Source organism: Microchirus variegatus (assembly GCF_963457635.1).
Source record: "Microchirus variegatus genome assembly, chromosome: 1".
NCBI lineage: Eukaryota > Metazoa > Chordata > Actinopteri > Pleuronectiformes > Soleidae > Microchirus > Microchirus variegatus.
The window spans coordinates 16912936-16935415 of record NC_139802.1 but is presented as its reverse complement, the minus strand read 5'-3'; the positions used below and the strand labels follow the sequence as shown (position 1 = coordinate 16935415).

Here is a 22480-nt window from a genome sequence, read left to right as displayed (position 1 = left end):
CTCAATACTTTTCCGACCAAAGAAATAATAAATGGTCTACAGGAGACTACATGGAGCAGGCGATACTGATTATCTGATTAAAAAAATACATTTTCTACCCATTAATATACCTCTGCCATAATAAGTAGTTGAGGAAGCCATCAGAAACTCTCTAATTATGCATGTGTGTGACCTCGTGTGTGACCTTACCCATCTATAACTTTTACCTTCCAGCTCCCGTAACATCCTGGATGATTTCAGAGAGGCCTACTATTGGCTGAGGCAGAACACCGACGAGCACGCCAGAGTCATGTCGTGGTGGGACTACGGCTACCAAATAGCAGGCATGGCAAACAGAACCACGCTAGTGGACAACAACACGTGGAACAACAGTCACATAGCACTGGTGAGAGCTGATCCTGACCTCCCCTCTAACCATAAATTAGGGGATGATTTAGTTTTTCCTCAAAGATAAGAAATGACACCCAGAGATGCAGTGGCAAATGTGAGGCAATGATGCGAACGTGAACCAATCAGGCTCCAACTGACAAGCACGCTTTGAATAGTGCACTAAAAATATAACCTTTGATTAAAAGAGCGTTGCATATTGGTTTATTCACCTCAGGTGATTCTGTTGTGAAATCACTTTTATGAACACTGTATTTTTGATTTGGTCTATTGCACCACCAAGAGGCTGTAACACAGCACTACACTGCACTGCACATGGTTTACAGCCAGATTCTCCATTTATCAAGAGAGCCAATTGGCACACAAAAAAAAATCTATATTGTGTATATATATATAACATTATATATATATATATAACATTATCTCATAATGTTACTATCAGCTCTAAAATCAAGTGATGGTCACGTTTCAGAACTTTCTTCTGTCAGCACTTCATGTCTATGAAAACATTAAAGGTCCCATATTCTGCTAAATCAACTTTTTAATGATTTATATCCTTATATTTGGGACTCTGGAGGCCCTACCAGTCGCCAAAGTGTGAAAAAAGATGACTCACTCATGTTTTTGTGGTCCTCCTCAGTCTACAGGAGACAAAACATGTGATGGTGACTTCCGCGCTCATTGAGACGTCACAAGACGCTAAATTCCTGGAATTGTTGTCTCGTGAAGCTCCACTTTGTCCGTAAAACACGCAAGAGTGCTGGCGAGGGCAACGGCATCCGAAAACCGGAAATCCGCGAAAAGTAATATTCTTGGCTCCACAGTGCAGCACAGAGTCCTACACAAACTTCCAGCCTCAGAGGATTTATCTCTCCAGTGGATACATGTTATACAGACATGTTCATTAGGACACCAGGAAACTAGTTTAACTTAAAGAAATAGGATATAATATGGGAACCTTAAAGTAATCAAAGGACGCCGTGTGTTTTTATGCAGGTGGGCAAAGCTATGTCATCCAACGAGACGGCGGCGTATGAAATCATGAGGTCACTGGATGTTGACTACGTCCTGATCATCTTTGGTGGTGTGATTGGCTACTCGGGCGATGACATCAACAAGTTCCTGTGGATGGTGCGCATCGCAGAAGGAGAGCACCCCAGGGACATCAGGGTGAGAACATGAGAAATTAAAGTGACAGAAGCTGCTCACGGTTTGGAATACATCTGTTATTTCTTACTGAGCTAAGTGAACATCTGTGTGAGCACAGCTGACATGTCAAGAAAAGAAAGATTCCCTTCGACAGCAGCCCTGCAACGCTGAGCGTAATCTTCTTAAATGTTTTTGATGAAGCAAATTTGTGTTCTCAGTTAATGGGAGGCTTCGCTGCTCCCTGCTGTGTTGGCAGAGTGTGGATTAAAGAGAAGCAAATACTCATAAATCAACTTATGACGACAGTCGGTTGGAAAGGATTCTTGTGCCTCGGGGTGGGAAATGCATTAGTAGAAGATTCAGAAATTTTACTCACACTTAGCTTAAAATCATCTTGAGATAATGAATATGTCTGTGATTATGCTTATGTGAGGAACAGTGAGGTGGTGCTCTAGTGCCCTCTATTGGCCCTTTTTTCCACAGAGGTCTCAGGATTGGCTGCAAAATGAAACGTCGGACCATAATTTGTCACTAAGTGTTTTTCCCACCTTTTCAATCTCCTTATCTTGTCTGTCCACCCAGGAAAGTGACTACTTTACCCCGCAGGGTGAGTTCAGAGTGGACAAAGCTGGCTCGCCCACCTTGCTCAACTGCCTTATGTACAAAATGTCTTACTACCGCTTTGGAGAGATGCAGGTAAAATCATATATATTAATATTATTACACAGTTCTACTCATAAGGTTGTGTCAGACATTATAATGAAAGAATTTCTCCTCTATCTCCGGCTAGTTGGACTTCAGGACACCACCCGGCTTTGACCGCACTCGTAACGCTGAGATTGGCAACAAGGACATAAAGCTGAAGCATCTGGAGGAAGCCTTCACATCGGAGCACTGGTTGGTCAGGATTTATAAGGTCAAAAAGCTGGAAAACCGAGACCGTGTGGAGGAGAAGCTGCGGAGTACTGACTCCAGTAAGCAGAAGTACACCTCCAAAAAGGTAGGCTGCGCTCATTCCTCCTGTATCATCAGAAGTCCAGGTCATGTTCCGTTCATCTGCATGTTCCACCGTGTGTGTGTGTGTGTGTGTGTGTGAGAGCTGGGTGCTCATTTCATTTCATCTGTGTGTGGGTTCTTTTTTTTTAAACGTCTTTCCTTGTTATTAATCATGTATTTGCCTCGTCTATTCTCCCTCTGCAGACGGCCAAGAGGAAGCGTGGATACATCAAGAACAAGCTGTCCCTCAAGAAGGGCAAGAAACAGACCAAGAAGTCTTTATAGAAAGCCCACCAACAACAACTGAGACACAGTGTGGACGGTAGAGTGGAAGCGAAATCGTACAGTACTTTCAGTATAAAAAAAAACGAAAAATAAGAAAAATAAGAAAAAAAAAACGAATAAAAACATGCAGCAACAAGCAAATCCACCAATCAAGATGAATGAGAAACACAGGGGCCTCTCTAGACTCCTGTCATCCCGGAGAACGTGTCAAACCCCCAGCTAACCGAGTAACTGGGGTGAAGCAGGCGGAAAGCGGGGGATGTCGGCTCGTGCGAGGTTCTCCATGCACTGGTTTTTAACCTGAGGAGCTGTGACCTTAGACTTGCTTTTCTTTTCTTTTTTGTACTTGAACGTGCAGCGAGTGATGGGTTGACAGACGGAGAGGGTGGGATAAGATGTCCTGGGTGTGGGACTGTTCTATGCATCATTCACACACGCACACAAACACACACACACACATGCAGAAAACACAACGCTGTCGAACCATGTCACAAACCCAAGCGCCGCGACCCCTGACACCTGCTCACACTGAGACAAAAGGGTGGTTTTCTTTTTAAAGGGGGAGGGGCCGGGATTGGTTTCTTCCCCTTGTTGTAGTTCTAACATTAACCCGTCCACCGCCCTGCTTCTTCAGTTTGAACCGACTGAAAACACAAATCCACTCGCATCCCATCCGGTTTTATTGTTTTTTTTTTTGCTTTCTCCTTAAAATCCATTAACCAACAGGAGTTTGCATGTGTGCGCACACACGGTCTGTGCCGTTAAGGAGAAGCCGACCTCGTACTGCTGCAATGAAGGCACATGGTTATTTTTAAAAGTAGACGATATAGACTACTTAAAGCTGTAGTAGGCAGGATTGCAAGGAAAACAATAGTTCTAATATGTTGTTTAATACGAGTCTCATCTCCATATTGTTATTAAATAGTAACATTGTTGGGATGGAGGCTCTCTGTGCTCACCTCTGCCCAGATTAAAGGCCGGTACAGTTAGTTATGGACATTTCGTACAGGCCTTAACACGGACAAACCCGTGATCCATGACATATGATCTGCGGTCATCTCGTAAAATGCTCCGTCCTTATTAACTAAAATAATAATTATTTCATTTACTCTCGCGAATAGCGACTTTTCCACAACAGGACGTGAACGTGCAGCTGATAACTGAATCTTCACCCTTTCCCTATGAAGTCTCCCCTCATGGGGCAGTTTTACCTAACATTGTAAACGGAGGCTAAAGGTAAAGTGCAGAAGTTTAGTTCTAACTCCAGCTTTTAAAGTATAATTCCTGTTCGGTGCAGCTTTTCGCCGTCTGTGTCTCTCTGTGGTTGCTTAAACAAGCTCTTACTAAAGCAGGAACTATGAGCTGTTGTTAAAACGGGCTTTAAACAACCATATAAATCAAATAGTTAGAGAAGAAAACATTATTTCTCGGGCTATCACCGTGGTCTATCACTGTTCACAGAAACACGTTCCCTGTGTCGTCTTCCACTCAGTCTACAGGCTGCGGGTGCTCACTCAAACAATAACACGTTGAGTACACTCACTTTAGTTTTTAGCCTCGGTTTAATAACTTCCAGTAAGTTTCTATGTTAAGAGTATGTATACGAGTTTAGTCGGAGGACTCGCAAAATTATTTTAAAGTAGAATCAGAGCAGAAGTAGCTAAAATACCCAGTCATTTTACTATTAAAACTATATCTCCCACACTTCGCCAAACGATATATAGTAAATATGACTAAAGAGCTGGTTTGTTTTCAGCCCTGACTGAACGTGCCGGCGCTCGATGACGGCGTTTTCAGTTACCGATGAAACTACCTGCCAAAAGTGTAGTAAAACTAGAATGATGTCATCGTCGCCTGGGACATTTTTACACGATGAAACCACAGAGAGCCTTCTCCATCAGTGTCCCACTCAAACACAGTGGGTGTTGTGAGGTACTTAATACATATAGATGACTTAACTAAATTTAACCACTTTAAAAAAAAAAAAAGGCTCATCTGATAAAAATCTGTCATCTTTCATTTTTTTTATTGAAAGGTATTTAATTTAAAAACAGCACTGCTTGTCATTTCACAGGAAGCGTCACGAGAGAGTGAGACGTACAGAAGTTACCTTTACTAATCTTACGACATCTTCAGAGTTTCTTCTCCTAAACGAACTTCCCGATGACTCGTCACGCCTTATTTGTTGTTTCTCAAAGATATTATAAACATATCGTTCCTGCGCGAGTCCCGTTTGATTCTGTTGTGAGCTAAAGTCTGAAGAATACCATCACGAGACAATCCAGACTGAGGACAGCATTTCAGCCTTATAAGAAAGAAGAAAAAAAACAAATCACTTTTTTTTCGCCCCCAGAGCTCAACACTGACAGTCGGTGAGTGTATTTATTACATGGACAGTGGAGGCTGCGATGACTTAAATGAGGGCAGCGTCCTATCATGAAGTGCAAAGATTTTATTTTGTGTTGATTTTTGAGGTTTTCCTCCATCAATTGTAATGAACTCGATGCAGGTGTGCGAATGAAACATGCCTTTTTTTGAATAAAGGGGTTCAATTAACACCTGTCTTTTTATTTATTGCATTATTGTCATGAAAATTCAGCTTACCCAAATTCCAGCAAATGCCAAACACGTTCTTATATATTTTAGCTTCCTAAATATGAATACTTGCTGGTTACTTTGCTCCTATATGGTCATACTGGATTTGATACTGATTTTTTATATTTCTTGGTCAAAAGGTGTGCAGTCCAGGTGTGATTTTGAACACATGAATTTATTTGTGCATTTGTTTCCCCTGAAAATCTGTTATTTGATCCAATTTACATTTAATGTAGGCTATGAATACTTTTGTCAAGCAAGCAAATCTCCACATAAATCCATTAAATGTATCCATTTAGTAAATAAAACACATTTTTAAATGTCCCTGAAAGATTCTTAAAACGCTGTTGCACTAATTTTACACTTTACAGGCAAAACCAAGCATACATTTAGATTCCACTAACTTTGTAATTTACTCCTTGTTTTATTTAGTATTTTTCATTTTAAATGTTTGTCCCAGGTTTACTTTCTGGCATGTCCATATTTTTAATTAAGTTCATAAAGACCATCAAGACCGAACACATTTATCTCCAATGTAAGGCTTCGTTTGTTTTCCACATGAATTATTTTTTTTGGCTCCGTTCGTATTTTTCAAAAACGTTGCTCTTTTCATCATTTTAATTATGCTAATTCTGTGATAAACTATAACTATGTGTGTCCATCCTGTCCTCGAAAACGTATTAATTCAACAACGTGTCTGTTATTGTTGAGGGGACAGTTGTGTGGAGTGAAAGTGTGTTTACAACTCGTTTTATATCAAAAACAAGGGCTTAAATCGTGTTGTAGTTAGCATGGTTAGCTAAACGTTAGCTATTATCACACGTCACCAAAATGTCCCATCACGGCCGTTGTCACGTGACTGCTGGATTTGTTACGTTGTGATTGTGAGACGGAAGCAGCGGTGTTTACGGAAGAGAATTTGATTTAAAAACGATTTTTATCAAATATATGAATGATACACGTCTTAAAATAACCCGAAATGTTAACATTTAAACGATACACCTCCTTACATTTACATGCGACATAACGTTGTTTTTTGAAGCATGTTCTCCGGGTCTTTTTACGCGTTATTGGCTGGCTTTCTAAGCGCCGTCGCCTCGTTGTCTGCCAAGCTGTCCCTCGGTGCAGATTATCTGAGAGAAATGTGCGAGTCCACGGTGGGCAGCTGGACTGAAACCCACAGAGGAAGGACAGAATGTGAGTGGGTAAGAGATACTTCAAATTTTACTTACCTTACTTTACCAACTTATCCTGCATTAAAGTAAACTTTTCACAGAGGACCACACAAGGGCGGGGGGGGGGGGGGGACAGGGTCAATCGCCCCCCCCCCCCCCCCAGGTGCCCTAATGGACAAAGCACTCTAAAGTGTCTTCTTGAGTGGTAAAAACATGAGGTAGTGTCCTGACTGCCATTCATTTGTGGCCTCGAAAGTAAAATATACATTAAAAGTGTCTTTCTTGTGGACAAAAGTAACACAGTGCCCTATACGATGCTGTTGCAACGGTGTCCTAATTAAAAATGGTGCCATTATGAAGTTCCTTACTGTCCCAGTCTACATGACGGTGTCCCAAAGGGTGTCCTCAGAGGAAATTATATTCAGTGCTCTATAGAAAACGTCCATCTCTGTGATAGAAAGTGATGCTGTGCTGTAAACGACGTCCCCACAGGTGCATAAACAAAATAACATTTTCAAAACTAGATGTCAGTCAAAATGAACAGTTTCCCCCTCTGACTTGTTTCCAGCTCCACATCCCCCTACGGCTGCTGTGTGGAGCGCTGCTGTTCACCTGCAACGCCGTCATGTGGACCTTCTTCTCGAAGGCTCTCCATCACTGCTCCTCCTCAGCCAGAGCTACAGTCACGACCACCGCTGCTAACTTCATCTCCTCGGTAAGCTCTCTTCTGATCCCCGCAGTTATGTCCATGTGCTCTGAATCATGCTGTGCCTCCATTTTACCCAACCCTCTTTGGTTTGTGTGTCCAGGCTGCACTGGGGAGGGTGATTTTTGGAGAGGCCCATGCGACTTTATGGTGGCTGGGCATCAGTCTCACTCTGTGTGGACTGCTGACACTTCATGGATCCACAACTCAGACCCACCCACAGGTGGAGGAGAAAAAGGACAAGTGACTTAAGGAATTAATCTTGGTTCTCAATGTTTTAAGAAGAACAAAAAAACACATTAAGTGAGGACGTTTTGGCTCATCCTCTCAACATTTAAGGGCTTTTTTCAGGGTTAAGACTTGGTTTTTGTGCAGACAGGTGCAGGTTCACACTTTGGGAAGAACTACCTCAAAGTTCAAATCAGATGCCAACTGCAGTAAAACAACAAAAAAGGAGAGTTCTTGTTGTGTACAGCCAAAACCTATCATCTGCTGGAAACTTATTTGATTGTTCCGTCACAACAAGTGTTAAAAGACTGATAGATTGATTACGGATATTAGCACAGCATGGTTGAACAGTGGATGGCACTGTTGCCTCACAGCAAGAAGGTCCCAGGTTCAAACCCTGGTCTGTCCTTTCCTTGTTGACTTTGCATATTTGTGTGGGTTTTCTCCAGGTGCTTCAACTTTGACTTTCTCTCTGCTGCTCTGTGTGTGAAAATGTTGAAACTTTAGCGTCATTTAAACCGGTTAATTTTCGAATTACAGAAAGATTTTTGTTTTAGAAAATTAGAAAAAAATGACATTTTCACCCTTAATTAAGCTGAATTAACAGCCAAAGTCTTTTTTAAAAAAGAAAATCACTTTATTTTAGAATTTAAAAATGAAACCCACAGTCAAACAACACAGGTTATTGGAATAATGTAAACATAATAAAACATGATGTCCATTATACATGTAACAACATTAAAACACTTTAAAAAAAAAAGCCCTTAGACCATTGTTTTCACTTAAATTCATGGAAATGTCTTCATCGTGAGGAGGACATTTGTTGACCACACAAGTGATGGGGAGGAAAATGGCAACTCCTGACACAGATCCCAGAGTTAAAGCGAGTGAGAGGCAAAGTAATGTCATGTGAAGTCCGATAAGGCACGAGGTGAATCCTCACGAGTGGTGTTGCTGTATCCGTGGTGTTCTCCTGAGATCGCTTCAACTCCTTTACTTAATATCGTTGTGTTGTACAGTATTATTGACGGAACAGAAACCCCACAGGTTTAGCAGCATGAGTTTACAGAATAAAACTCCTCTTATAATGTGGACTAGAGGAAGGAAAACATCAGTTATTAGATACATTGTGACTCACCTTAATACAATTATAATGCAATGTAAAAAAAAAAAATTGGACCTTTAAAACAGTGTGTAACTATATGCTCCCTCATGCTGGTTTCATGGAACAGTGTCACAGTTAAATACTATTCGATTAGAATATTAACAGAACTGGAAGAGCAGTTAATATTGTTTAAATGTACAGGAAGGTGTCTTTGGTGGAAAGAGTTTAATAAATGCAATTAAACGTGTCAGCGGGTGGAACATTTAAGATATGGAGAGATCGGGTCACCTGTGTTTGTCCTTTCTCATCTGAGAGGAGCTCAGAGCACGTAGCAGTGGTCTTAAATGGATTTCTAATGTTCAGAGCCCTAAAACTTTTAGTTTTTTGGGGGAAAACGGGTATCAGAAATCTAAAAAAAAGTCTCAAAAGACCACTTTGAAAAACTTAACCCTACTAGATTAATGCACATGCTCCATGTCATTATCTCCGTTTTAGGTATATTTCTGTGGCAGCTTGACAGCACCACACGCAGGCTTGGCATCTATACTGCAGCATTTACAGTCATCCGTGGGGATTTCTTGCGTTTGAAGACACTTCTTGAAACAATGCTGTGTTTACAGTAGATCGTACAGGGAAAGTGTGGATAAAAGGCCCAAGTCTGCTCAATAGAAATCAGGCTAGCTCTTGTTTGGCAACCAACATTAGATTCTAGAAAATTGTAGGTCCAGGTAGTTTCTCGCATCGTAGCAATCCTTGGAAACGGAGATCTTGATTATATTCCTGAAGAGAATTTCCACCATGAGACGGAATGTCCTCCTGACTGCAGGCGGTGCTAGTTCAGTGGTATCTCTATGACGTCCTCCTCAATGATCTCCCCCTGTGGAACAGTGACGCGCTCTGCAGTGTTCTTCTTGCAGCTCAGCCCTGCGAAGGGGCTGCACCAGGACAGAGAGAACGGGCCTCCGAATGCCACCTGCATGGCCTCCCAACACGGCACCTTCACCCACTTCCCTGTCTCACCCTTCAGACGCTCTATGCCCTGGAAAAAAGACAACATGGAGGCTGTGAGGTGAAAGGAGCCGAGCCAAAAAAAAGAAAGAAACCAATGGGTGTGTATCAGCACAACATGCAAGAGTCAATCACACGTTATGACACAGTTGATGGCACACAAAAAAACTGTAGCAACACATAATCATTTTTGCTTTTTTGGGCTCTTTTCTCAGGAACAAGTGAAACTATCCAGACTAAAAACAGCCCTGAAACTTGAAACTCGGTAAGTTCTATGAAGTGTGAGAAATATTCAGCTGGAAGATGAAAGTTTGCCAATAACTGTTAGTAGATTTTTACACACTACCTTTAAGGCAATGACATAAACCTCTAACAGGGTGTGGGAAAAAAAAAAAATCAATACAGCAGTACACTATCTGTGTTTCTGACCCTGGTGGTTATCGATACGCCGGTCTCAAATATCAATATTTTAAGTTTAACCTGTCAAATCTGTGGAAATAATGGTTGGAATATTATTTTGGATATATTTGGATTCAACAGCAGCAGTAAGTTGTGCAAAAAAACCAAACAATTAGCTATGAAATTCTGTAAAAAAAAAGATAACGACAGCCAATTTTAGTAATCCAATAATCTGGACGTATTCCCAAAAAAATCTGAGCAAAAGGTTCACTTGTTTTCTAAGAAACATACCCAAGATTTACTCAAAGCACAAAAGTACTCATGCATGCACTTTAAAAATATAAATGATTAAACCCAATGGATGACAAACATTTGAAAAGAAATAACAGTGCGGGTATCACAGAACTCACTCATTCATTCATTAATGTTTTGGTTGAATTTAAAACGACGACGACAACAACAAAAAGGTGTGTTTTTTTTATTTTGGCGTTCGGAGTCGAATCTGCAGCATGCGTGTGATGTGACTAACGTGACCTCTGCTCAAGCTTACCTCTGTGTCACGGTTATTAAGCGCGGTCTGCTTCAGAAAAGGCTTTCACAGAGTGAGTTATCAACCAAAGCGAATGCATGAGCGTGGAGAGAACGTTTGGCATGGAAACGGCAAAGTGGGATTGAACAGAATACAAAGATGAGGGAAATGTGAGAGTAAAACGGGGGAAATGACTGATGCACAGGAAGTAGAGACTTTGGTTCTTTTGGTAAACATTATTCAAACTCTTGAGAAGTCAAAAAAAAAAGTAAAGACAAGGAAGCACTTTGTGTTGCAACTGAGAAATATTTATTCTCTGCGCATGTGCTGAAAATATCTTCAGAATATTTGGAAAGAATTCAAATGTCTCTAAGGAAAAAAAAAAAACTCTCCAACATAAATAACCATAAATACATACATGACTTTAATCGCCTTCGCCTGCACCATGCATTCAGATACCAGAGACATGAAATATCATCAAGTAAACACAGAAGAGGAGAATTAAATGTTACACTGTAGAACAGACAGCATTTCACACAGGAAAAGTTCTGAAGTGATAAACACACACAGAGCCAATCAACCAGTTTAGAAGTTGTGTAAACATGAATAGTGAATATTGGGGTTAATGCGTTGAAGCAGTTAGGAGGAGCTGAGAAATACAGTCAAGCTAAAACCCCACTGCTGCAAAATAAAAAAAAAATGAGTTTTTTTTTCCTTTCCGTAGGGGATTAAAACGCACTTATATGAACAGCATTCAGCCCACAGTCTGTTTGGAGGGGGGAGATTTAAACGTGTTATTTTGCTGTGACCAGGAACAGCTAAGAAAAATATCATAGAGCAACGTAAAAGAAGATCAATAACCTTCTAAATGGATGCTAGATTGGGAATATTTTCAGCCGTTGCCATTCCTGTGGCACTATATTTTCTCAGTGTAGTAAAACAGTGTTAACCATGTTTCCAGTTCTCCTGTACTCCCCCAAAAAACCCAGATCTATCCCTTTAAAACCACTAGGATTTTCAATGTTTTCAAATTGAAAGCCAAGACAATGTGTTTATCCTTCACACACACCCACACACATGCTAACAACATCAAAACACCACATGGCTCAGGGGCTGTTTCACTGCCAGCTAATCTCTCGCTCTCTCAAACACACACAAACTTGTCTTTATATCTAAGTGAGGACACCTCATAGGCATAATGTAATCCCTAGCCCCTTACCCTAACTTAACCTTAACCATCACAACTAAGAGCCTTAACCCCTGAAAAAGCCTGTTGAAGTTGTGGGGCCTGAACAAAATGTCCTCACAAAGACAGGTTTGCATTCCCTAGTTCCTTAGCCTAACCTTTACCATCACAACAAAGTGCCTAACCCTTACCCTAAACCCAATTTTAACCCTAGCCCTAAAAAAGTCTTAACCCTGAAAAGGCATTTTAAAGTTATGGAGCCCAGACAAAATGTTCTCACAAAGATATAAATACAAGTCTGTACACACATGCATGCACACAGGCAAAGCCTTTCTCCAAAAAAAGGGAGGGGGGGGTTTCCACATTTGTACTTCCTAAATCCTTTTCATTTCAAAACTTCTCTACCCTCCCTGAGTCCCAGCAGCCACTGATCAAATTATTTGGGTATAATTTAAAAGGGCAAAGATGAAAGGATCGATCCACAGTGAAATCATAATCATAAAGTGTGACACAAAGGGATATTCCCTACTCATCCATTGAACTGAGGTGGCTGTTGAAATGTATATATAAATAAAATAGCACTTTTTCTTTATAATTTAGCTGAAGCAACCCTTCAAGTGGAAAACAAAAGAAATCACAGAGCAGGGAAAAGGTGGCTTCTGCTACATCAGAAAGTAGTTCAGAAAAAGACAGACTCGTCACAGTGTTTGCAAACAGGACACAAACGCAAGTTCTTTCTTCAACTGTAACTTGAGCTACTGAAGGCAACACAAAAAAAATGTAATGCAGAAAGCACAATTTGTTTGGCAACACTGAAAGGTGAAAAGCTGCCCATGGCTAATGTGTGTTGGCTAGGGCTGTCGCTTTTTATCCAAAATTCAGATATCTGTTTAACCGTAGGCACATCTGTTTAAATCGCATTCAAGTTGAAAATATACAGCCTGGAAGCTTATCAGACCCCCTGAAGTAATTACCCTGTGGTGCAACAGAGGGCGAGTAAACCTACTTACCTAGCTACCCACCTAGCTTAGTTGTTAGCTCCACCTGAATACGGCCCCACACGCAACGCAACACGACTTTAACCTCACGTGACTTTTTCAAGAGTCATTTTTCTAATCATGTCACATTTGTGTGTACGCGCGCAGGTACCCCAAATATCTGGATATCCTTGAAGGAACCGTATGTAGTCTAACATTCATTCAAAGTACATTTTGGGGTTAAAGTGACAGCCCTAGCATGAAAAGTATATTTAGCAGTGAAAGGATGGACAGAAAGCCACAAGTCTGCTCAGTGGGGCTGGGCCGGACCTTCTTCCCTGTGCTGAGCTCTCACACCACATACTGGTATGTCTCAGCCTTCCCATGGTCAGGGGTGGAGAAGGGACTAAACCACAACAAGGAGAAAGGGTGTCCGAACACCGCCCTCATGTTCATCCACTTAGTTTTTTTAGCCCATCTTCTCTCTTCCTTTTTCAACTGCTCTATACCCTGAAAACAAGAGATAACCAAACTTCAGTCGGTGTGCGTTTGTGACCCCCATCAGCAAATCACAGACCGAGCAACTGCAACTGAAAATCCACATAAGCAATAAAAATCCGACCACTTCTGGAAATAATCTGGGTTATTTCTCTACAAGAATGATGTTGCGTTTGGTGTGTTTTACAGTCTCCACTTGTAAAAACTCTCACTACTTGATTAAATAAAGATGGAGCTGAGCAGATATCCCACTCTCTCTTTTAAAGCCACCAGGAAAAACCAGTCTGATTAATATTGACTGTCAATAAGCTGTAAAACTGATATATGAGCTGCTTCAGCACATAGAGAAACCAGCAGGAAAAGATCTCCGCAAGATCGACAATTCCATTTTGCCAGCTGAGAAATTTAACTGATGTTAGCAGTTTTTTTTAATAGCTGTAGCTATATATTAATTCAATAAGCTGATTATGGTCTTTCTGCAAAGGACTTCATAGCTATCTAATATTGTTTTGGGAAAAAGACAAGAGCATCACTTTGTTGGGAAGTGATCAAAAACAGGGGAAGCTGCAGCTCTACTGAGGGATGACAAGAAACAATTCTGCTGGTTTGCTAGTATTCTTCCCAGTGTGATTTTAGGTGGATCTCCACAGGGTATACTGTATGTGTATTTGAATATATCACACAAGGCCCATTCGGACAGGATTACTTTTAATGGGGAGAGGTGGAGTAATGTAATTTTACCCCAGGACATCATAATAATAATGGCCAATTTGCACGGGATAAGAAATCGCAGCAAAACGACCACAATTTAAAGGGGTAAGTCCCCGTCTGTCCCTGGGCTCGACAGAACTGCCACTATGGCTTTGTTGGCAGACGCGCAAAAACTTCACCCCAAGTAGCACTTGAGTTAAGCACCACTGTCACCTTCTGTCATCATGTGCATACTATGCTGCTTCTTGATATCACAGAAGTGCAGATGCACATAAACATAGCACCTCCATGATTGAAAATCTGTGGAAAATTACTTGTAAATAGGAAATGACGGAATATTTATGCATATTAGTATTACCTGTGTTTTTCCAGACATTTTTCCAGTTGCTATAATCTTTACTGGCATCTTCCGGTAGCAATTACTGACATGGCACATTCGGACATGAGTAAAATCACAGATAAGCTTGTGTAATAATTACTTTACCCCACCTGTCCATGTAAATCTAATACCATTCTAATAGAGCTTTAGTGATTGCAGATGATGTGCTGATAGTGGCTCATCAAGCTGAAAATCATAAAGTGCGATCTCAGCTTTAGCCGTTACAGTTTGAATTATGTTTGAAGTGGTGTTTCAACAGCAAAGAGTTGAAGCAGCAGGTAGGAAATCTGAAAGAAGGAGGAAGAGGAAAAAAACAAAGGGTTAGGAGGAGGACTGCCGGTCACTTAGCGGGTCACTTACTGTTTCGTCGGTACAGATGGAGTGGACTTGGGTGCCAAACATCACAGAGGTGAAGATGAGGAAGAGGAGGCTCTCAAAGCACAGGAGTATGAGGAGGATGACTGTGGCTGGGGGAGAGAAGGTGCTGCACTCTGCGGGACCGAGGGAAATGGAGGAAGAGAAGCGCAAGGGTAAAAACAAAAAAAGAAGAGAATAACGAGAGGAAATACTATGCCACAGTCACTATAGTAAGGATGTGAAGCTTCAAAGCTATTTGGTCTGCAGGTCAGTTCATGTGTCACAATCTCAGGCTGCTTCACTATCAGAATATGGGCAGAGTTAATGAATGTAAACAGTAAAATCCATAGCCTTTGAGTCGCAGTGCTTTAATTAACAGCAGTGATTTAAACAGGAAAAGTCCAGGGATGCTGTTGCATGACTGGAAGACTGTTATCATGTTTCAACCACAGTATGAGCAGTTTTTCAGGAGAAACAAATGACTGCCATAAACTGAAGATATTGTTTGATGGTTACAATTCACACATTCACAGTAGGTGTGAGTGTGTGAGTAAATGATTCTTCCTCTCTATATGTTGGCAACCACACCTGGCCTTTCTTTTGTCATCTGGGATTGGCAGCAGCAGTCCCACAGCCCTCATGTAGAGGATAAAGCGGTAGACAGTGGATGATCTTTCCCTACAACTTGTCAAATCTTTATTATATAGACTGCTCTGAGGCACCACCAAATACAAACTCTCAAGAGTCAAAAAGAGATCTGCGGGGGATGAATGTTTGCTGCATATCATACTATTGTTTACTGTAAACCTCTTTGAAAAATGTATTCAAAAACATCAGAGCTTTTAAGGTCCCATATTATACCCTATTAACCCAAGTTAAACTAGGTCCTGGTGCCCTAATGAACATGTCTGTGTCATGCTTTAGTCAAAATATCAGGATGAAGCACAATTGCAGTTCAATAACTCTGCCAAAACAGCCTTTTTCAGAACGCTCGGTTTTGTGCCTGGACATTTACATGTGAATGAGACCCAGGTAAATACATCCACTGCTTCCAGGGGAGTGTCGATCTAACTTACTATCCACAGCCATACTGTCGCCACTTATCACCTATTGTCATGCACTGTCGTCCCAACCCCCGCTCCATATACCCCATAGTAATGTCCGTTTACCCGTTGTTACTTAGATTCAACGTAATGCATAGTGACCACGATTTTGGCTACTCTCGATCATAAAAACATTAAAATCGAAGAAAAACGATTAATGCTCCGCGCATGTAAATTCCCATGCTAGAAAAAGACCTTGAATGCACCACTAAAACATGACTGAGTCTTGTTTTTTCACATTTTGGGGACTGGTATGGCCAACTGAGTCCCAAATATAAGTACTAAAAGATTAAAAAGTTTTTGCACAATAGGGGACCTTTAATGTGTATGCAACATTACCTTTGGCACAATTGCAACCAGGATAATGAACAAAACAGGTTGAGGAAGAATAAAATCCTGCAACAGTTGACATCACTGCAGACGTGCTCAAAGAAAGATAACATGCTGACTTGCCAAACAGGTTTCTACCAAGGTCCGCTGATGTGTCACTCGCATAGTGGACGGACAACAATGTCCTCACACCTGTAAATAATGTCTTTTTCCTCTTCTGTAGAGAGGAAATGGAGATACTAGGATAAAATAAACATTCTATTATTAAAGTTTAACGTACAATTAAATTATATTTATAGCTTTTATCATCAACAAAATTCCTTGTAATTTATGGGTTTCATTCAAAGTGTGTGGTGCAGATTAAACTTTATCTTTTCCCTATTTATTTGTCTCTTATAGATGTGTCAGACCTTGCACGAGGTGAGTAGAGATCAGATGCACTTACTGTTATAACTGTAATTGTTAGTTTGGTTTTATGTAAAGCATTACACAATATATTGTGATGTTACTTGTGTTAAACTGCACCACAAAAGAATACTTCAGGAATGCATCAGTTAAGGACTTCTTAGAGAACAGGGGGCTGTGGGGCTTATAAACACTCACTTGTCCAATCGTCTTCAAAGCAGTTGAGGAAATGGAAGACCACCATGGTCAGGCAGTGGAGAGAAATTAGTGCAATGTACATCTGGGTTAAAAAAAAAAAAGATGAAGAAGACAATGAAGGGCAATGCAGCACATAGACTGAAACAGACACTGAGAGTTGGTCTTTGACAACCATCTTGTGGACCAAATCCATTTTAAGAGACTTATTATTGCAATGAACTTACTGTGAAAAGTACAAAATACTTTTGGTTGTTCTCTCCAACACAGTTATTGACCCAGGGACAGTGGTGGTCCATCTTTCTTATGCAGCGTTTGCAAACACTGTGAGACAGAAGAACAGCGAGTTATGTGTAATGCAGGTTAAAAAATAATAAAGTATTTTCTAAATAAGAAAATGAATACTAGAAAATTACAAGACTTCACAACTTCAATGACACACTGCACCCTATAATGCACTGCAGCAATAAATGTGGGCCTGGGTTTGTGAAAACTAAATGTTATATGCTTTTTGCCCTACCTGCAGTGATGTGCCCGGTCCGGCTTGATGCTGCAGCACTTGGGACATTTGTAGACCACCTGCCCTGGTTTTAGCTGGAGGCTTTCTATGTATTCCTTAGTAGCATTCCCTTTCGGTACTGCACCCTGGTATAAAACATCACCATATTATTTTATTGTAATCTTCAGCTAATAATCACCATATTGAAATAGATAGGTAGAAGCTTAAGCAGTCTAATAATAAAGCAGTTTTTTTTTTACTTACTTTACTTTACACTTTGTTATTCTCTTGTAAAACAGGAAGTAGTTTTATTAGAAACATGACAACTGATAGATTTTTCTCCCCTACACACACATGCATCGAACGCCAACTTCTGCTATACATCCATTCAAGCAAAGCAATAACATTACTAAAGCTATAGTATTCCTATGTAATGCACATCTGTCTTTTTTGTTTGATGGTTTGCAGCTACATCTGCAGTCCTGCGTTCACCCTGTTCACAGGTACGAAACCATTCCACTAAATCTAGTCATCCTGTTTGCTTTGTGAACAATTAACTTCCAAACTCCTACTTACAGGGTCAGTGCACATGGCCCTGAGGTGTGAGGCGAGGGCTAGGAAGGCCAGAGTGTTGAACAGGGTCCCATTCACAATGCTGTATGTCAGATTCTTGGAGGGCAGCAGCATCACAAACAGCACCACAAACTCGGCATACAACACCAGCAGCCAAGTGATGATGGCGCACACGATGCCACAGGCGTCCCTGATGAACCACATGGCAGAGGCGGAGGAAGAAGTGATAATATCTTTGGGGATAGGGATGCGCTGCTCAGCCTGCAAGAAGCTGCCTCCTGCCCCATTCCCGGTCTGCCCACGGCCATGTTCTACATCCCTGCATCTGTGCACCGGGCTCTTCATCCTTCATCTAAGCAAGATGCCTGCTGCTGCTGCTGCTGCTGCCACTGGACACACTGCGCCTTCAGGCCTCAGTCACTGCATACTGTGGGGAAAAAAGCAGGAGGGTCACAGGTTAAGGTAAGATAAAGATAAAACAGGTGAAAGCTTCAAACTAAACGTTGAGTGTATCAAGTTGGGCTGTGTAATCAAGGCTGTGATATCAGTACTGGAAATAGAAAAAAAGCCATCCCTAAATAGTAACCTGTGTCAGGACAAAATAAACAGTGGGCTATCAGAGCGAAGGTCATAAAGGTAGTTTTGCCAATTACAAAGAACCAACCATGTCATTGCCTCAGATTGGCATGTCAACAAGTAACTAGCACTTACACATGTGTGAAGTGCTGTATTCATCATTATAAAAAGGAAAACTGGCTGACAAATTCACGATGTATCTCATCTCGGGCATTTAAGAAGCTGAAAATTCAGAACACTTGTTTTGATTATTGAAAAAGCACTCAAACCAAATATCAAAATAGTTGACAATCATTGCAGCCCTAATTTCTCATCACTGATCACACAAGTGTGTGTGACCATTTGCTTGAGTTCCATGTGCCACATAAGTCACTGAATGAGTAGCAACTGGAGTTGTGGATTACTTTTGGAGAATTATGGGTTTGTAAAAATCTACACCAACATAATATTCGTGTTTCTTTCTGTGCTCTGATTGGCTGGAGTGAGGCTTAACAGCCAATCACAGCGATGTCTCTCACACACGGACACTGAATCCGACTCGGGGTGTTACAGCAGGGGCTTGTGTCAACACCGACCAGGGCCAACACATACACCACCCCGACAGCGGGTGAGTGTGTCCCGGACGTATCGGGACACCGTATTCATGACAACCAACATCTCAAAGCAGCAGTGAACATGGAGGAATTACTGGATTTGTATAATGTGAGGACAGTTTACGAGCTATTTTGGAGTCAGAAAATAATGCTGGAGCACAACGTTCTGTGCTGCTCCATCCCGAAGGTTCCCGAACTTTCACAAAGTACCCATCCCCGAGCATGGTAGGTAAAAAATGATCCCGGAACTCCAATTTAAATGCGGTGTAAGCGCACATAGTTCCCGGTTTAGTCGCCAGTTCCTGTTGAAAGTTCCTGCGGTTGAAACCCGGCTTTCGACAGTTTAAAGGCCTGTAAACACCTACTGAAACCTGACACACGCGCACACTGTCCATTTTAGCATATGCTAGCTGTTTAGCTCAAGGTGTGCTGTATGCGAGGGTCTTTCTTACCTGTTTCCATCCTCCCGTCGGTGTCCTTCCATGTAGTTGTATACGCCCAGGAGCATCCGAGTGTCTTCACTTCCAATGATTTACCATTATTGTTACCGCTGAATCTCACCTGACAGAGGAGCATCCATCGGACACACTGCAGCTGTTCCGTATCCCTCGACGTCCTGCCCCGCCCCTTCACATACAACAGGACGTCGTGATGTAGAGGGGGTGGGGCTAGGAGTGTTCAACATATGAGAAGACCCGCCCCCAGCCTACATCTGATTGGCTTATTATGGTTTTTTTTCCTTAACTCCAACCAATAACCTCTTTTTCTCTGAAAACTCTCCAACCGCATTCGCATAGACGTACACACGTAGATGGCGCATTCAGAATGAGTCAACGTTGCCGCCATTTTGGGAAGGGCACTGACTGCGAAGAGCGATGCCTAACTCTTGTTCTGCTTGGGGCTGCACCAATCGCTGCAATATTCAAGCAAGATCCCAGGGAATTACTTTTCACAAGTAAGTAAATATGTGCATTAAAACATCATATTGAGAGCTAAAGTGGCTAAGGTTGTGGATAATGCTAAGACCTGTATACCTGTAGTTGACTGTTTTCAGAGGTGGAGGTTGTCTCAGCTGCTGGTTAAAAAAAAAAGAAAGAAAGAAAAAAAGCCTGAGATCCGGAATAATCACTATGTTTGATTGCTGTCATTTGTCAAACTAACTTTTCTCTCACTTTGAAGGTTTCCCAAGGATGATGTGTTGAGGAAGCGTTGGGAAGTAGCCCTCAGAAGGGAAGGTTTCACTGTCAGTCAGTCGTCCAGACTGTGCAGTGAACACTTCAGACAGGAGGACTTTGACAGGACAGGTCAAACTGTCAGGATCAGAGAGGGAGCTGTTCCATCTGTCTTTCCCAATTTCCCAGCTCATCTCCAAAGGGTAGGTGAAGTAGTAGAAGTATTAGTTAAGTCAGTCTCACACTTTTTTTATGTTTGGAATGTTGGGGAACCTGTATTTTGCGTTACATTTCTTTAGATAGTTCCTCTGCTCAAGGTTTTAAATGAGTTTTTCTTTCATTAAAGCCAGTGGCAACCAGGACTACTGTGACCTCAAAGAAGGCTCAGGAGAGCTCACCAGTCAACTGTTCAAAACCTCTTCAAGAGACGGAGCCTCTGTCTGTGCCTTATGTGCCCAATGTTGTGAGTAATCCCCTCAAACGTCACACTTCAAACATCATCATCCTGTCACCCTATTCTAAATTACACACTATAGTTTCCATATATTGTATATAGCAGAGCTATAGTCATTTATATTGTGTTCATATTGTATTTCTTGCACATTACTTCCTTACCTTATTTCTGTTTCCTTGTTGTGATTTTTGGCCGCTGTAACACTTGCAAAATGATCCCATGTGAGATGAATAAAACAATATCTTATCTTATTAATATGTATCACAAGTTTTAGACTTGGTAAAAGTGCATTTGTGTGTGTGTTTCCATCAACTGCTGTGAAGCAAATATTAGTTCAGGGAGGGTGTATGATCTGTGTCACCACAGAAGGATAACAAAGTGTGCAAGTAGCTGTTGATATACGGTTGTGTTTCATACCTACTTCATTTTTGCGGTAATATTTGCTTCTTACACTAAGGAGGAATTTTGTGATTACCTAATCCTCGTCACATGAAGTCTAAATGTCCACTTTTATTCATTTAATTCAAATCCGCCTTTTGTCGCTAGACTTTTTCTTCTCCCTCAAGTGTTTTTATCCTTAAATCTAAATTATGCATAAACACAGGCTGATGTAAATCCACCTCCACTCATATACACATGCTCATACAGTGAATGATACACACACACAGTGCTATCAGTGGGATTGAAATTATGTATGCAGGCCACCTGACAACACACTATATGAGCTATTGACTGGCTGTGACTGATGACTCCAAATATTTCCATCCTCATTTCTACTAGGACCACTTCTACGCACTGCCCACATCTGCCTCTGATCTGACAGCCAGACTCAATCAAGCCTTGGCTCGGATAGAGAGTCTGGAAAGAGAGAAGAGGAACGCGAAGGATCGAGAGCGCAGAGCGAAGAACACGCTGCATGGTCTCCTGGAGTATCTGAGGCAGAAGAACCTCTTAAATGAGGAGCTGAAAGACTGGCTGGATTTATACTCGGGTAAAGTGAAAAGTAAAAAGACATGAGACAGTCGGGCTAACACCGGTGAACACAGGTGTTCTGGAAGGTTAACAGGGTTCCACTCCAGCATTAATAAAGGTCAGACGACACTGGTCTTCTGGTCTGGTGTGATGGACACCATGTCATGTTCGGGGATTACAGAGCCAAATATTTGTGCGGTAACAGCTGAGAGGAGGAGGGCCTGAACCATGGGGCGTGGCTACATGACATCTGTGAAGAAGAATGTAAACAAACCATGGTGCCTGAAGCTGTCTCCGTGATAGTTGCTGTGTTGGGCTGCAGGAATAGGACTGGTCGGAAACCCTCACGTTTACATATACATGTAAATGTCTGTTTTATTCCAAGCATTTACTTGAAATGTTTGGAAAGTGTTGATCAGTAGTTGAAAAAATAAAAAAAGTGAAGTTTTGCATGGCCCTGCAGAAGTCTGTAGTCGCCACTAGAGAGCAGTGTTATACAAACGGTGTGTTTTTTTTTTTTACTTCACTGGCATCAGCTTGAATTCATTATGCTGTTAATGATAACAACATTTTAAAGTTGAATATCAAAACTAAAATTAAGACAAGCCAACCGGGCAGTCTACATGTGTTGGACTCTAACCCAAGAAAGTTTGAAACCAGAGTAGAATCTTATGTGGGGGGGTTTTCTCATGTCAAATGTCAAATAAACCTCCTCAGCCAAAGAAAATGGTCCAAAGGCAAAGAAAAACTAATTTTGATATATATATCATGCTGATTATGCACTTAAATGACATTTAACAAAAAAAGGGAAGAAAATATTCCCCTTTTTTTCAACATATTTTTCCATATAAAGGCATACGGCACTGTATGGGATTAAGCTAGTGTGCACGTGAAGCTGACTAAAATATGCCTTCTTTTTTTTTTTTACCTTCCATAGA

The 22480-nt window shown here is 41.3% G+C and overlaps 4 protein-coding genes across 5 annotated transcripts in view; 3 read left to right on the top strand and 1 right to left on the bottom strand.

Moving 5' to 3' along the window:
• The window catches only part of LOC310925326 (dolichyl-diphosphooligosaccharide--protein glycosyltransferase subunit STT3B-like), a 65335-nt gene extending 59970 nt beyond the window's left edge, over positions 1-5365 (top strand). The window contains exons 12-16 of the mRNA XM_083887250.1: positions 214-385; positions 1384-1557; positions 2119-2232; positions 2327-2536; positions 2737-5365. Coding sequence (XP_083743376.1) covers positions 214-385; positions 1384-1557; positions 2119-2232; positions 2327-2536; positions 2737-2817 — 751 coding nt within the window. The 3' untranslated portion in view covers positions 2818-5365. The remainder of the gene's footprint in view (positions 1-213; positions 386-1383; positions 1558-2118; positions 2233-2326; positions 2537-2736) is intronic.
• A 1090-nt stretch (positions 5366-6455) lies between these two features.
• Positions 6456-7540, top strand: LOC310935737 (transmembrane protein 42-like; the record flags this gene model as incomplete). The annotated part of the gene is made up of 3 exons (XM_083899675.1): positions 6456-6617; positions 7156-7302; positions 7397-7540. 3 exons carry the CDS (start codon positions 6456-6458, stop codon positions 7538-7540), a joined length of 453 nt encoding a protein of 150 aa, XP_083755801.1.
• Positions 7541-9357: 1817 nt separating this feature from the next.
• On the bottom strand, positions 9358-19528 carry LOC310934328 (palmitoyltransferase ZDHHC3-like). Of its 2 annotated transcripts, none has more exons than XM_083898022.1 (7): positions 19397-19528; positions 17779-18202; positions 17224-17348; positions 16931-17027; positions 16707-16788; positions 14674-14804; positions 9358-9665 (listed from the first exon to the last, which is right to left on the bottom strand). In XM_083898022.1, exons 2-7 carry the CDS (start codon positions 18118-18120, stop codon positions 9459-9461), a joined length of 984 nt encoding a protein of 327 aa, XP_083754148.1. In that variant the 5' UTR covers positions 18121-18202; positions 19397-19528; the 3' UTR covers positions 9358-9458. The 2 variants fall into 2 exon arrangements, with proteins under 2 accessions (XP_083754148.1, XP_083754149.1); XM_083898023.1 differs by lacking the exon at positions 9358-9665 and adding an exon at positions 10989-13235.
• A 291-nt stretch (positions 19529-19819) lies between these two features.
• LOC310930925 (THAP domain-containing protein 6-like) lies at positions 19820-21758 on the top strand (the record flags this gene model as incomplete). The annotated part of the gene is made up of 4 exons (XM_083893993.1): positions 19820-19899; positions 20124-20319; positions 20463-20579; positions 21351-21758. The coding sequence occupies 4 exons, from the start codon at positions 19820-19822 to the stop codon at positions 21585-21587; spliced, it is 630 nt and encodes a 209-aa protein (XP_083750119.1). The 3' UTR covers positions 21588-21758.
• Between the last annotated feature and the right edge of the window lie 722 nt (positions 21759-22480).

Bases quoted from the DNA above. Each gene is read 5' to 3' on its own strand.
- LOC310934328 (XM_083898022.1), bottom strand. From the start codon at position 18,120: ATGAAGAGCCCGGTGCACAGATGCAGGGATGTAGAACATGGCCGTGGG. The intron at 14,805-16,706 runs GTGAGTGTTTAT...TCGGTCCCGCAG, and splicing joins CTTTGAAGACGATTGGACAA to AGTGCAGCACCTTCTCTCCC. The intron at 9,666-14,673 runs GTAAGTGACCCG...TCTTTTTTCCAG, and splicing joins CCATCTGTACCGACGAAACA to GGCATAGAGCGTCTGAAGGG.